Genomic DNA, 14,123 nt, shown 5'->3' with positions numbered 1-14,123 from the left:
CCAGTAGAAGGTACAATATACACTTTTTTGAACACAGGTAACATTCAAAGGTACTTCTCCATTTTCAGCACACTGGTGGAGATGTGGCTGTGCAGAAAATTGGGGCTGCACTTGTCATTCAGGCTGTTCTTTGGATAAAAGCAATCTGCTGATGAGTACAGATCCCTTGGGATGTCTCTGGGTTTTTAATGAAAAATCACTTGAAATCTGTCCTTCATTTTTGGCTTCACCACAACATGACAAGTCTGCAGACAATGCTATAAAACAGTAAATGTATGTGTTGCTTGTGGAAAGTGCAGATGATTGTTTCTGCTGGATTTGGTTTCTGTTTTCCACTCCCACATGCAAGCTAACCCCGCTTCTAGTGAAGCAATGGAGTTTTGCCAATGGCTTCATGAAGGACAGATTAAGATCTTGTGTTTTCATTGCAAATTAGACATCTGACTCTGAAAACTGGAGGCATCTTACCGTCTGTCTCCCTTGTATGTGTAAGTTTCAGCTTTCACTGCTCCACAGAATGTATTTGATTTGTATGTTGAACATCAGCAAAGACACAGTATGATTTGTTGTTAATAGTTCCTGGAGAGAATTCACAGATAACTTTTTCTATGGTCTTTGGGGTCCCAGCTCTGCACACCACAGACAGATGGTTTCTGCAGAGCTTAGTGGGATCCAGGAGCCCAGCCCAGCTGCTACAGGCACCAAAGGGAACTCCTTCCATCGCTTTAGCAACAAATCTTTCCTCCAGCTGCCAACAGACCTGAATTATGAGGTTAACTCAGGATTTTCATTCAGATAGTGCTGAAGCAAACCCCTCCATGTGGCATTCTGCCAAGCAAGGGATTCCAGATTTGGCAGCAGTAGGGGAACGTTACTTGTGTTTTTGTGTTATTTCAGTGAAGGTAGCAATACACAGCACAGTCAGGATATTGCTCTCATTGCTCCCTCTGTGTTGGTAAAGCCACAGCAATAGGTGAGTTCATCTAATCTTGCAAAATAAACCGTTTGGGGTCAATAGCCGGAAATGCTCCTTGTTTCAGGTTACATAGTTATCCCTTATAAGCCCTGCAGGGAGCTTCCTCATCCGGGTCACATAAAAGCAGAAATGACAGAGCAGCAGGGTATGTACCTGGGGACCAGTCCTGCTACCCTCGGCTGCACATTGCTGCCTGTATAGACTTGTTTTCCATCCCTGTAAACACAACATTTGTATTTTGGCAGAATAAAGAATCTCCACGCGAAAATAATCGAGAAGGATGCCATGATCAAGGTCCTTCAGCAGCGCTCACGGAAGGATCCCGGCAAAGCCGACAGCGCCAGCCTGCGACCCGCTCGCTCCGTGCCCTCCATTGCTGCCGCTGCGGGCACACACTCACGCCAGACCTCACTCACCAGCAACCAGATCACTGAGGAGAAGAAAGAGGAGAAGATCTGGAAGGGAAGCATAGGTGAGCTGTGGTTTTGGGTAAGCTTTGGCTACTCCATCGCTTCAGAGAATCAGAATCGTTAAGGTTGGAAAAGTCCTGTAAGATCATCATGTCCAACCCCAGCCCACCCCCCCATGCCCTTTCACCACCTCCCTCAGTGCCACATCTCCACAGGTCTTGAACACCTCCAGAGATGGGGACTGCACCACCTCCCTGGGCAGCCTGTGAGAATAAATGTTTCCTGATGCCCCACCTGAACCTCCCCAACACAACTATAGGCCATTACCTCTAGTCTTATCATGAATTTGGTGCCACGTGGAATGGGAGTGTGAAGGTGTGTGTGCCTGCCCCAGGGTACCACAGGGACAGGTGTACAGAAGGGAGGATGTAGCTCTGGGGTGAGTATGGGGCAGTACCTCTGACTGAGCTGGATGTGGCTGAGCTTGGTGTGTTTTCAGGGCTGCTCCTGGGGAAGGAGCACCACGAGCACCCGCCGGGCCCCGCGCTGCCTCCCCCTCTGCCCTCCTTGTCGTGTGCACCCGTGCCAGCACCAACAGCCTCCCACGCGAAGACGGGCAGCAAGGACAGCAGCACCCAGACGGACAAAAGCACCGAGCTCTTCTGGCCCACTACCGCCTCCTTCCCCGGCCGAGGCCGGCTGGGCACCACCCCGACACACAGCCCGGTACCACGGCCCCCGGGGGCACGGCCAGCCGGGGAGAAGCTGGGTGAGTGCTGGCAGCACAGCTCGGGGCAGCAGGGCCATGCAGTGAAGTGCCAGCTCCCCATGGCTTGTTAGCTTGTTCCCCAGGATACACCAGGGTGACAAATGTCATCATTCATGCTGCTGAGGATAAAAACCAATGGCTAAACCATGGTTGGTGAAAGCACCACGTGGTTTTTAAAAGAAACCTATAGTTAATAAGTAAAATGTTCCTAATCTTTTTTCTACTCTCAAAAGCAAATCTCCCCCTAGAAACTTCCTATGTGTCACTGGTAAGGCTGAATATCTCTACCTGCTTGAAACTTTGGGTTACTGCGGCCTTCTCTGTGCAGGGAATTCAGGCTTATGGACTCGAGCCCTCCAGTTGGCTTTCAGTCTTTTGGCCACGCAGTTGTACCTCTCCCTTGCAAAAGAAATAAAAAAGGTTTTGTATTTCCTTCAAACAATCTGTTACTGGATTTGAGCTGCAAACTGACTTTGCTTTGTTTCCATTGCAGAGAACACCAGCCACGGAAAGCTGCCTGACAGCAAAGGCAGGGTGAGCAGCTTGCTCCACAAGCCCGAATTTCCAGACACAGACATGATGGAAGTCCTCATCTGAGCAGAGGATGGTGTCTGGGCTTTCGTGGGCATACACCCATGTCCGAGGACATCGTCGGTTTGCCAACCTTAAAAACTGACTCTGAGAATTTGAAGAAGGAAGGAGAAAGTTTGTGCCTGAATTGAAGCTTGAGTCTGTTATGCAGAGACTTGGGACCAGGCGAGAGATAAGGAGAATTCAAGGGGAGAGATGAGATGAATGTTTGGGACTTTCTGAGTGGAAGGGGACTTTGAAAACTGAAGGTGGCCCGAGAAGGTGGAAAGAGGAAACTACTTTTTCTGGTGGAGAAGGAAGGTAGCTGAGTTACAGACTGGGTGCACAGGGCTCTTCTGTTTTACTGCCTTTGCAGCCAGGACAAGAGGCAAATCCTGGCTCTTCTGAGGCCAGTGGAGCTTCTGGCAATAATTGGAAAAACTTGCATCTTCCTCAGTATTGATTCCTTTCTCAAAAATATTCACTGCTGGATTTTAGTGAATTCTTGGTATGTGGATGTACACGGAGGGTTCTTGTAAGCATTCATTTGAATTGGTGTGGTGTGGTTTTCCTGACATGCAGGTCAGGTGCCTCTGCCTGGCTGGACAAGTATTACTCTTGGAGCCGGATTACAGTGCTAATATTCGTGTCTTGAGAACTCCGAGCCTGCTGAGACTCCTTTTTTGATAGCAGCAGCTGTTCATTGAAATTTCCACAGAGGATGAATGTGAAGGAGGGAGATTACCCTGCTGAACCAACCCCTTTTGTACCATTGGGAATGTTTCAGGAAGGAAAGTCAGGGGAGGATCCAGCCAGCTCCACCACAGGGCTGTGCAGGGCAGAGATGGAAGAGGTGAGGTGCATCGGTGCATCTTCTACTGCCCCATCTCAGAGCCAGATGCAACACGTAGCTTTCAGCAGGTGAGAATCTGAGCACAAAACGGTAACAGAGTGTAGCCCAAGGAACTCTTTGGGGCTGTTTACATTGGAGAGATGGGAAGAAAACAGAAACCATTGATGCCTTCTGCAGTTATTTCAGTGAACTAAGCCAAGCTTGCACGTGAGGTCAGAAGATACCTCTTACTGTGCAGTGTCTGCAGACAGGACAGAACAGTTCCTTATTTTCAGTCTCACATTCCCTGAGCAAACAGCCCCGCCATTCAGGTTGACGTGGGATTCTGCATTAAGAGGTTCAGTACTGAGCCTGGAAGGTTTAACTGCAAAGCAGTGCATGAGCATCACCTGTTTTGTGCTGAGCTGTGGGCCCTTTTCAGCCTGCTCCAGCCAGACAAAACACTTCACATTTTTAGCTAAGCCCGTGGTTTCTGTAGGAGGTGGCACCTGTCTGTAAGACAGGCAGCTCACAGCAGTGTTACTCATAACATACCTTCTGCTTCCTGTACTGCAAAAGCTGGTGAAGAAGTTTTCCTCTCCAGGATATTTTCCTATTGGCTTTTCTCTTCCCAAAGCTTCTAGTGTGCCCTGATGGCATCGGGAAGAATTTAGCTTTGGGAAAAGGGTGGTGGGAATTTATGCCAAGTTGTGTAGAGTGGAAAAGCAACGGATGCTCCTGTGGCCGTGTGTGTGCAGGACTGGCTCGAGGCTCTCCCCTCCCTCCTGTAGGCATCAGCGGGAGGGAAACAATGGGAGAACATCAGGCACTGCACCCTCTGCTTTTGCTGCAAACTGAAGTCCTTGCAACCCCAAATGCTACAGGTTCTGGAGTTCCATGGCTGAGAGATACCTTTGTTGTAAAGCAAAATTGCTATGCTGAGTCCATGCACTTATGTGTGTGTGTGTGTATGTGGTCAGATGTGTCCGTGTTGCCTTCCTTCTGGTTTTTGCACTTGTTAAACGCAGCAGTGCTAGGTAGGTTGTGCTGTCAGGAGAGCTGTGTGTTTCGAGTATTAGCAGCTTTGCAAAACCAAATGTGTAAAACCCCTTTGAAGATGCTGTGCCGCTTAATATATACCTTGTGAAATAATTTTATTTTCCCTCTAAAGTTAATTTAAATGTCGTAAGGAAAGGCCAGGCCTGCATATGGCAGTGGATGGCTGCAGGTGGGCACCTCCCAGCTGGGACTGGGCCAGGAGGATGGCAAAGGGAAGGGATAGCAGGAAAATGACAGTAAACACGCCATCATTTTGCTCCAAGAAATAAGGATACCTGGCTGTTTGGGAGTCCCAGAACGTGTCATTACTGGCTGTATTATTGCTTCAGATGGAACTGCTTAATGACTTCTGTAGAGGCAGGCAGCTGGGCAGGCCATCCAAAGGTGTGCTCACAGCCAATGCCGCCACAGACCGACCTTGAACAGTTTGCATGGAGCGCTGCTGCCTTCCTTCTGGGTTTCCCAGCTCCTGGAACTGAATGGCGTTTTGGGGAACGGTGCTGCAGCCATTCCAGGCAATGTTGGTAACTCCTTGTAAAATACTGTCATCCTTTTCTTGTTGTTGGTTGTGTAAAGGAGTTGGTGTACAGTGTTGTACAGCTGGAGGGTCGTTTGTACATAGGTGGGTTAACGAGCAGCATTACGAGTCACCCACAGCAAATATTGATACTGTTGGTCAGCCAAAGATTTCCAGTTCTTTGCTGTTTAAACTTGTGCCTTAATATTGTATATAATAAATGTATAAACACGTTTCATTCTTCACTTTTCCAGCATGAGTATATTCAGTCCCTAAGAAGGAAGGAACTTGCAAACAGTTCACCCAGTGTACTGAGCAAAGCAGTCAGACCTTGCTGACTGTAGGCTGCACCTCCTCTGTTTTCCATGGCTGTTAGAAGGCACTGCTGGTGGCAGCAGGTCCGTAAAGCAGAGAGCTTTGCCAAGCCTGCAATGGGCTTAAGTCAGATCAGCTTTACCTGAAGGAAATCAAGGTGGAAAGTCAAGGCGCTTTGGTGAGCATCAGAATATACTTTGGCCCTATATTTCCATTACGATATTCCCAGTCAGCACAGCACTTCCATTGTTTGTGGGTTTGGGTTTTTTCATAATTCCTGTGGGTCTGGGACTTAACAGGCATCGGCTCAATGTGAGCAAGATACCTAAATCCCTTTTATATCTTGGCACTCATGGTGGCCTCTCACTACCAAGAACAGAAATCTGTGGTTGCTTAGATTTTTGCTTTTCATCTTTCATTGAGTCAGGATCGAGCGATAAGGCAAAAATAGTGCAACAAAGCAACCTACCAGAGGCACTTTGTTGAAATGCTGAAGTCACTGATTGATTGATTGATTGATTGACTGCATCTTCCCAGAAGTGAGTGAGGAGCAGCGTCCTCTTAGCACAGACAGGGAGAGAGCTCAGAGGAGCTAAAGCCGTCAATACAATCACCATTTCGAAGCATTCAAAAAGCAAGAGCAATCCAACCCCAAATGAGACCTTTTCAGGATCCACTTGGATTCAGCGTGCTGCAGAGCTGCAACGTCTCTCCTCTTCTGGTTGGTTACTGGGATGGAGGCTTCCTCCTCCCCTTGCTGTAAAGAAACAAATGTCCAACCATCAATGAGGTGCATTCTTGAGGAGAAGCTCTGATTCCTCATGTCTTTAAATAGCTCCCAGAGCTGGACTTGATGGAGCACATCACCCACCGAGGTTTGTGCTAGCACCGCCAATGCTGTCAGCACCATGGTAGAAACACTCCAACCATAAACATCCCTTGCTAAGAGGATGGCCGTGCCAGGTGTCCTGAATCTGGGAGCTGGATGCAGCCCAACCTGGTGAAGCTGGGCTCTGAATATCTTGCTGGGGGCTCTCAGCACCCTCTGACAGGTTTTGGGGTACTCTGACAGGTTGCATACCCAGAAAACACTTAGCACTGCTGTGGGATAGAGGAGCCCTGTGGGGAGCTGAAACCCTTTGCCCACAGACTCTGAATCCCATCTGCTTGCAGCTCTGTAGCACTTATGACAGAGGTCTTGGTCAGCTGGGAAGCACTCGTCCTTGCCCACATCTGAAAGCTCAGCAGGAGGTGCACAGCTGTCACTGTGCTGCTGTGATTAATGGTTATCCAGACCGTAAGCTGCGCCTTCACAGCCCTGGAACACCGGCCGAGCGTGCCAGCATTCCTGAGCTATAAAAGGAGCAGGAATCCATTGACTCGAGGCATGAAGCCCCACGGGGTGTTTTCTTTCATACCAACCACTTCAGCTCCAGATGAATAAAATATCAGAGCACATATTTTCCGGGGTAACCCTGCGTGGCCCTTCTTGGTCCTCGGCCAGCACTGTTTTGAAGCAGGGCAGGGTGTCCACACTGCTGTGGGGTAGAGGAATATCCGTGCAGAACTGAAGGTTTGTGTCTGCCTTCATGCTGGGGGAGTGTGCAGGGAGCATCTCTGCCTCAGCTGAAGGAGTGTCCCTGTGTCAGGGTGGAGGCCAGATACAAGCGGTGTCCCTCAGGGGTCAGTCTTGGGACCAGTGCTCTTCAGCATCTTCATCAGTGCACCCTCAGCAAGTGTTGCTGTTGATACATTGGGAGGAGGAAGCCATCCAGAGGGACCTGGACAGGCTGGAGAACCTAATGAGGTACAATAAGGCCAAGTGCAGGGTGCTGTACTTGGGTTGGGGCAGGTAGAACACATGGGCCTGAGCACTGGGTTTGGGTTCTACATGCAGAGGACACAACAGTTCTCTCACAGGAATTGGCTGGTATTTTATAACTCTGTGTTTAACTACGCAGTCTTAGAAGTCCTCTTTGCCTCCTCATCCACTCAACTGGTTAAAATTCAGGAGAGCTCCTGAAGACCATGTTCCTTTTGGTTTTGGAAAGGAATGTCACACACCTCCTTAAAGCAAACATTTGCTCGCAGTTGGCAATGCTGACCCGAAGCACGTCAGCTTTCCCTTTGGACACTACACTACAAGATTTTTTCCCATGTGAAAAATGCACTTGAAGCCCTAAAGCAGAGGAGACGTTTGGGACGCAAAGCTCCACCCCAGCCTGCTGGCAGGGGCCCAGGGGGCAGGGGAGGGAGCACCATCCCATCAACAGCAGCAATTGCTTTTCTTAAAGAGCCCAAATCTGGTATTTTGCATTATTTTCTCTTACCTTTTTTTTGTTTTTGAAAGCAGCTTATCAGAGGATGAGGAGCAATGAGTTTGGTTGAGCAACAAATGCAGTTATGTGGACGGTCCCTTTGGGGGATCTCTGCATTGAAGTTTTCTCCTGGCATTTCTTTGCAGAAAAGAACAGCTGATGCTTCCAAGAATGGAAGTCTCTAACAAAGATATTAATGAATCATTGTGTTGCTGGTCATCATGAGATGCAGTAACTCATGGACACAGCAGTCTGGTTTCTTCCCTGAAGTATCCGATCAGATAAATGATTTTCTTGCTTGGGTTCATCATAGAATCACAGGGTCATAGAATGGTTTGGGTTGAAAGGGACCTTGAAAGCTGGTCTCCCTGTTTAAAGTCCCCTTATATGTACTGGAAGGCTGCTATCAGCTCTCCTTGCAGCCTTCTCTTCTCCGAGCTGATCAAGTACAACCTTCCTTCATAGCAGAGGTCCACCAGCCCTCTGAGCACCTTCATGGCACCCCTCTAGACTCACTCCAACAGCTCTAAGTCCTCCGGATGGGGACTCACAAGGGCAGAGCAGAGGGGAACAACCCTCTCCCTCTCCCTGCTGCCACTCCTGTGTTGATGCAGCCCAAGTTGCTGTTGGCCCTCCAGGCTTCAAGGCTGCAAAAAAACATGAGCTACTGGCTCATATCCATCAGGATCCCCAGATCCAACTCTGCAGGGCCTTTCCGTTCTAATATCTGGGATTGCCCCAACTCAAGTGCAACACCTTGCACCTGTTCTGCTAAGAGATAAAGACTTCACAGAGCAATTTGTCATAGAAAAGATCTTGGATTAAGTGCCCTCAAGGCATCTCCCTTTAAATCAAAAAGAAGTTAGCTTGACATGAACATCTCAGAGGGGGAATTCAGAGAAATTAAGGGAATTATTCAGAGAAATCAACTGAACTGACAACAGTGTGGATCGTATATCCCAGGCAAGAGAGGAAAGCTCTCAGGGGAAAGGCTAATGCCTTAATTGGATCAAGAATTACCACAGAAAGAAAATGAGGAATAACCACAAGCCTGCAGTGGATGGAAAAAGGGATTAACCGGCAAAGAGAATTTGATGTTAGAGGTCAGGAAGTGTAGGGGTAACACGAGAATCGTCAAAGTCAAGCTGCGTCCCATCTTGCAAAGGAAATTAAAACAACCAGTAAAACGTTCATGAGTCACAAATGAGAAGAGAACAAAGAAATGTGGTTTCTGTGTGCCCAGGATGTGGCGAAGCTTAAAGATACTGAACTCCATCCCTCAAATGAGGTGGCTGTTTTGTGTCAGGCTTTGGGAAGAAAAAGGATCCTGAGTCCCAGGACAAAGTGAAGATGGATGAGGGACATCGGGGTATGGAAATGACCACATCTGAAGGGAATGAAAATCCGAACGAGCTGAGTGCATACCAACTGAAAGAACTGGACCAGCTCCACCCCAGAGATGGGAAGAGTCAGGCCATCAAGTGAAGTCCAACAGCAAGTGTTTGAAATTAATCTATGATGTTTCAGAAGCTGTACTGGAAAACAGTAATTTAAGAAAGTAAGGAAGATGCCTCGGGCAACTACTGCTCCATTTGTCTGTGGTGTCTGCCTAAGGAAATTCTTGCCCAAGGACTCTGGGAGCTTTCCTGAATAACAAAGGAGAAGCACTCAGTCAGCTCTCTCTGGGCTTGACCAAACTTCTGTTACAGTGTCCCTTGAAAAACCATTAGTTAAAATGAAGAAGATGGTACCCAATGGGAGGAAACTGAGATGGGCAGCACAGGGACTAAGGGGGATATCAGCGTTCAGCTTCAGAAAGGTCTTCTCAGCCTGAAGGAGATACCTACTGGAGATCCTCAAAGATGAATTTTGGGTTGTATTTCATACTTCTGGCTAGAAATAACATGCTTATGGAATCTGTGGTAACAGAAACATGTAATAGTTAAAAAAAATAATAAAACAAAACAAAAAAGAAAAAAAAACCAACCAAGCAGCCAGCAGGCATTTCATCCTGGGGAACTAAACAATCCTTTAATGTGGAATAGTAGAAACAGGGTGAATCTCGCAGGACAGAAGTCCTGAATTCATAGGTACTGGCAATATCCATTAGAAGATGGGCAAATAAATGCACCACATTCAAATGCTGAAGAGAGAAAACACCAAATTAACACATTCCTTTTCTGCACTTTGTCAGTTTGTAAATAGCTCTGTTCCTGCCTGGGACTCTCCAGAGCAAGTGCAGGATGACAGAGCTCAAACCCACAATGGGGAGCCAACATGACGAGTAACCCCAGTGGGATGGAAACCACCAAAGGGACATTTGAATGGAATTGTTGCTTTAACCAGATCTGCAGACAGGTGGTGGCCACCTCCATCCTCCTCCAGGTGGACACCACTGTGGTCCTCCCTCCTGCACACCAAGCAGTTGGTGCATCCCGGGGTAGTGGAGCAGGAGATGGTGCCTCATTTGGGTGCTGTTCTGTGCTCCTCCAGAAGGATCTTGTGGTGATTTGGGAAAAAAATGTGATGACAAATAAGAATGCTAAGGAAGCTGTGATGCCTTCTGCCAGCCTATGTCTGCTGAGTGTCCTGGAGAGCAGAGAAAGAGCCACAGTTGAGCATGAGCGTCTTCATTTAAGGATGAGTGACCTCAGCTTCACAGACTAAAGTGCTTAAAGGTGAACAGTCAAAAGGAAAATGATCACAACTGAAAGCTGGTGAGGCTGAAGTCCATCCTCTCCTCTGAGCATATTCCCTCAAAGTACGATTTGTTCTGAAACAATCACTTGCTAATTAGAATTTGTCAGCTCATCATTGTCCACAGTAACTTGCCTTTTTCTCTACATGCCTTCTGAAAAACAGAAGTACAGGGGCACCCCAAGTTCTGAAGGAGAAGGCTGAAGCCAACTCTTGCTGTGCTCCTCTGACTGGACAGCCCTGAGCAAATGGGTTAAACTGGGAATCCGGAGCTTCATCTGGACCCAGTCTGCTTATATAGCACTTGTGCATCTGTGCCCATTTATAGGGCTGCAATCACAGAATCATAGAATGGCTTGAGTTGGGAGGACCCTCAAAGCTCACCCCACTCCAACCCCCTGCCATGGTCTGGTTGCCCCCCACCAGCTCAGGCTGCCCAGAGCCCATCCAACCCGGCCTCAATCACCTCCAGGGATGGGACACCACAGCTCTTGGGGCAGCTGTGCCAGGGCCTCACCACACTCTGAGTATGGATTGATACTGAGTATGGATATTACTGAACTGTAATCTGTGAGAAGGGACTAAGAGGGCCACGAACTGTAAACATGCCCAGTGACTTGAAGCTGTGGGGCTGGAGAAGAGTGGTTATCTGCACAGAGTGATCTGCAGCAGCTCAACCAGGGTCACCCAGAAACCGAGATGTCCAAAACCATGAGTCACTTCTGCATAGCTCAGCCCATCTGAAGGAGTTAGTGCCACAAACCCCTGACTTGTGCACCAAGCAGTATTGTCTCTTTTGAGTCACAGCCTGAGCCCTGATGATGTGCCACTCTGTCTGGGTGCCCTGGACACACTGACGTATATACACGTTTCTTTTTTCCAGGGAAAAAAAAGGATTCCCTATTAACATTGCAGGCTTCTTCCCACCTGCTCCCTGCCAAGAAAAGCAGTTGTTGAGGCAATAGGAGAGAAATCAGCCCCTCCGTGATGGCTGAGCCTTTGCCCCAGACTGCTGCTCTGCTCACAGAGGTGCCATCTGGGTGACCCTGCTTTGAGTCACACGCTGCCATATCCCCAGCAAAAATAGCTGCTGCGTGGCCCCAACAGTTATAAATAGCAGTGATAGTAACAGCTGTAATTAATAATGTCAACCATTCTCACACAGCCACCAGCAAACCCATCCGTTTGTCACAGCTCTTATTTTCAAGCAGATGTTGCTATAGGCAACAAGGCAAGGCCATCCGGCAGAGCAGAACTGAGAAGGGAGTTGAGAATTCATCATGGTATGTCATACAGCCACACCAGAAACAGCCTAGGGACCACTCAGTGCTTCCCAAGGCACAGGGACCCACCTCCTCAGCACCAGGAGCCTGCAATGAGAGCAGGGAGATGCTCAGAGCCAGATTCTCAAATCCACGCTGTCCCCAGAGGTGAAGAATCAGCTCTGACTTGTAGCAGCACACCTTGGAGCAGCCAGCAATGCTTTGAGGCTGGAAGCAGGCCCACAACTCCATAGGCTTAATTGCTCTCCTGGAGGGGCTGGCAGCACTGGTGCAGCTCCTGAGCAGGCTCCCTGCTGTGGATAAAGCAAAACCATTTATTTAATCCACAGAGCTATCAAAGCAATGCTTGGGGGGGAGGCAGAGGACCTGGAGCAGTGCTGGCTCTGGAATCCGCTTTGCCTTGTGAGCCAGCACTGGCCTGGTGCAGCTTTGGGGACCTGGTCCCACCAACACCTCCATGCTGACACATCAGGTAAGTGCCAGAACAGCCCCATCTGTGATATTCCCACCTCCAAACAGGAGAGGACGGTGGTGAGCTCAGTTTTGCCCACAGCGCAAAATGAATTGTGCGTTTGCCCTCTCCATCAAAGGAAAAGTGCAGTTCTGGATTTCCAAAGAAAAAGAGTTCTATTCCTGGAAAAGGTCCTCACTCAATAGAAATGAACTTCGTATACAACGTGACCGCTGGGTAAGCATGTGTTATTCTAAATGTTATTACGCTCAGAATATCTGTCTGCGTCGCCAAGACCCGCTTGCCTTCCTCGATGCCAGCAGCTTTGATGGAAGCTGAACGCTCACTCTCTCCTTCTTGGAACTGGGTTTTCTTTGACCCTTCTAAAGCAGTGAGTTGAAAGGTATGTTCAGCTCAGCACTTTTAGTTTCATTTTAGCTTCTAAAATGACAAACCCTTTTGAAGTGCAGGAGCTGCCAAGAGGGCAGTGGGGCAGGAGGAGCCCCATGGATGGGCAGCCTGAGGCACACGGATAAGCACGTGCTGCAGGGACCTTGATTGCTTTTGAGATGTTCTGTAAGGAAAACACACGCAAATGATGTTTAAACAGAATAATCCAGTGCTGCTCTTTGTTGCTACTGAGTTGTGCCCTGCAAGACAAACACTGTTGGTCAGAGATAAGTCAGAAATGTGGCATACAAATGAAGCAAGGACAAGAAACAGAGTTTAGGCTAAGTCTGCTGGGGGAGAAATGGGCCAAAGAAAGTGACAGAGCTGCACCACGCCACAAAAAGCCATAGGGGAGCCAGCCCAGCCCACAGCCGTACAGAAAGGAAAGGAGGTGCACCCAGGGGTGCACCAACCCCTCACACAAGGGACTGGAACTGCTTCCACCCCCTGCAGGGTTAGCTCAGCCCTCCTGCACCCTCATGTCTCAGAGGGGCTGCCATTGGGACACAATGCAGCGGTGTGCCAGGACACCCAGCACCCCACACAGGGCAGGATTCATCTCCCTTCGTAGCTCAGCAGAGGCCTTGAAGGAGGGAAGATCCCCAGCTCCTCAAATAACGCAGCTCTGCAGCGTGAGTCAGACCAGGGGAATGAAAACCAGGCCACCATCCTGGGCTGGTGGCTGAAAATAGACAGCAGGAGTCCTGATCACCATCTGCTGCTCTAACGCCTCCATCTAACACCAGCTCTTATTTGTTACTGGAGCAAATGGCAGAAACGGTATTACATAAGGAAGGGCTTTAATCTGCTTTGTTTATTTATTTATTGCTCCTCAGTTCTCTAAAACTCTCCTTTCTCCCACTGCCTGCGTTGAAAATAGATGTTGTTAAAAAGCCAGTTCAGTTCCAGAACTATGAAGATAACTGCAATGCTGGAGATAAGTATGAAGGGAAGAGGTGATAAAGCACATGGCTTTGTTCTGAGCCACTGGTTGCAGTGTGCTGAGGTGGTGCTTGCAGATGTGCACTATGAAGCCGTCCTGGCTGCTCAGTTGGCCAACAAATGATCTGTTTGAATTCCCGCAGATGAGCACTGGAAGCACAACAGAAAAGGAAGCATCAATAACAGCACAAACCCAGAAAGCACAGTGCTCTTCCCAGTGCTTCCCAGCTCTGTTAAAGAAAACTCAGTGGTCAACCACCCAAAACCCTTGGGATAAGGATTGGGACTCCTGAGCTGCCTACTTGTGTGCTGCAAAAGCTCTGGGAGAGGAGATGAGAGACAAGATCTGCAAATCCAATAGTGCTGCTGAACAGCATTACCAACATAAAAGCTCACACAGAGGTGCAGGAACTGTGGGGCTCTTCCTCCAGAACAAAGGAGGGAAGAGAGCTACTGGAAAACATGGCCAAGCACACCTCTGTTATGCAGATGAAAGGACCTGGTGCTCCTCCACCTGCAGGGAACAGCTGTGTA

The 14,123-nt window shown here is 48.6% G+C and overlaps 1 protein-coding gene across 4 annotated transcripts in view; it reads left to right on the top strand.

The window, feature by feature from the left end:
• Positions 1–5,378, top strand: part of AMOTL1 (angiomotin like 1) — a 56,587-nt gene extending 51,209 nt beyond the window's left edge. For all 4 annotated transcript variants that reach the window (XM_015852299.3, XM_085536449.1, XM_032442199.2 and 1 more), the window contains 3 exons: positions 1,222–1,448; positions 1,886–2,155; positions 2,649–5,378. In XM_015852299.3, the coding sequence (XP_015707785.2) occupies positions 1,222–1,448; positions 1,886–2,155; positions 2,649–2,752 (601 nt within the window). In that variant the 3' untranslated portion in view covers positions 2,753–5,378. The remainder of the gene's footprint in view (positions 1–1,221; positions 1,449–1,885; positions 2,156–2,648) is intronic.
• The last annotated feature ends 8,745 nt before the right edge of the window (positions 5,379–14,123 follow it).

The sequence above is a fragment of the Coturnix japonica genome, chromosome 1 (assembly GCF_054131305.1).
Source record: "Coturnix japonica strain WE chromosome 1, WE-NBRP24, whole genome shotgun sequence".
Taxonomy (NCBI): domain Eukaryota; kingdom Metazoa; phylum Chordata; class Aves; order Galliformes; family Phasianidae; genus Coturnix; species Coturnix japonica.
Note: the sequence above shows the minus strand (reverse complement) of the source record. Positions and strands in the feature narration are given on the sequence as shown.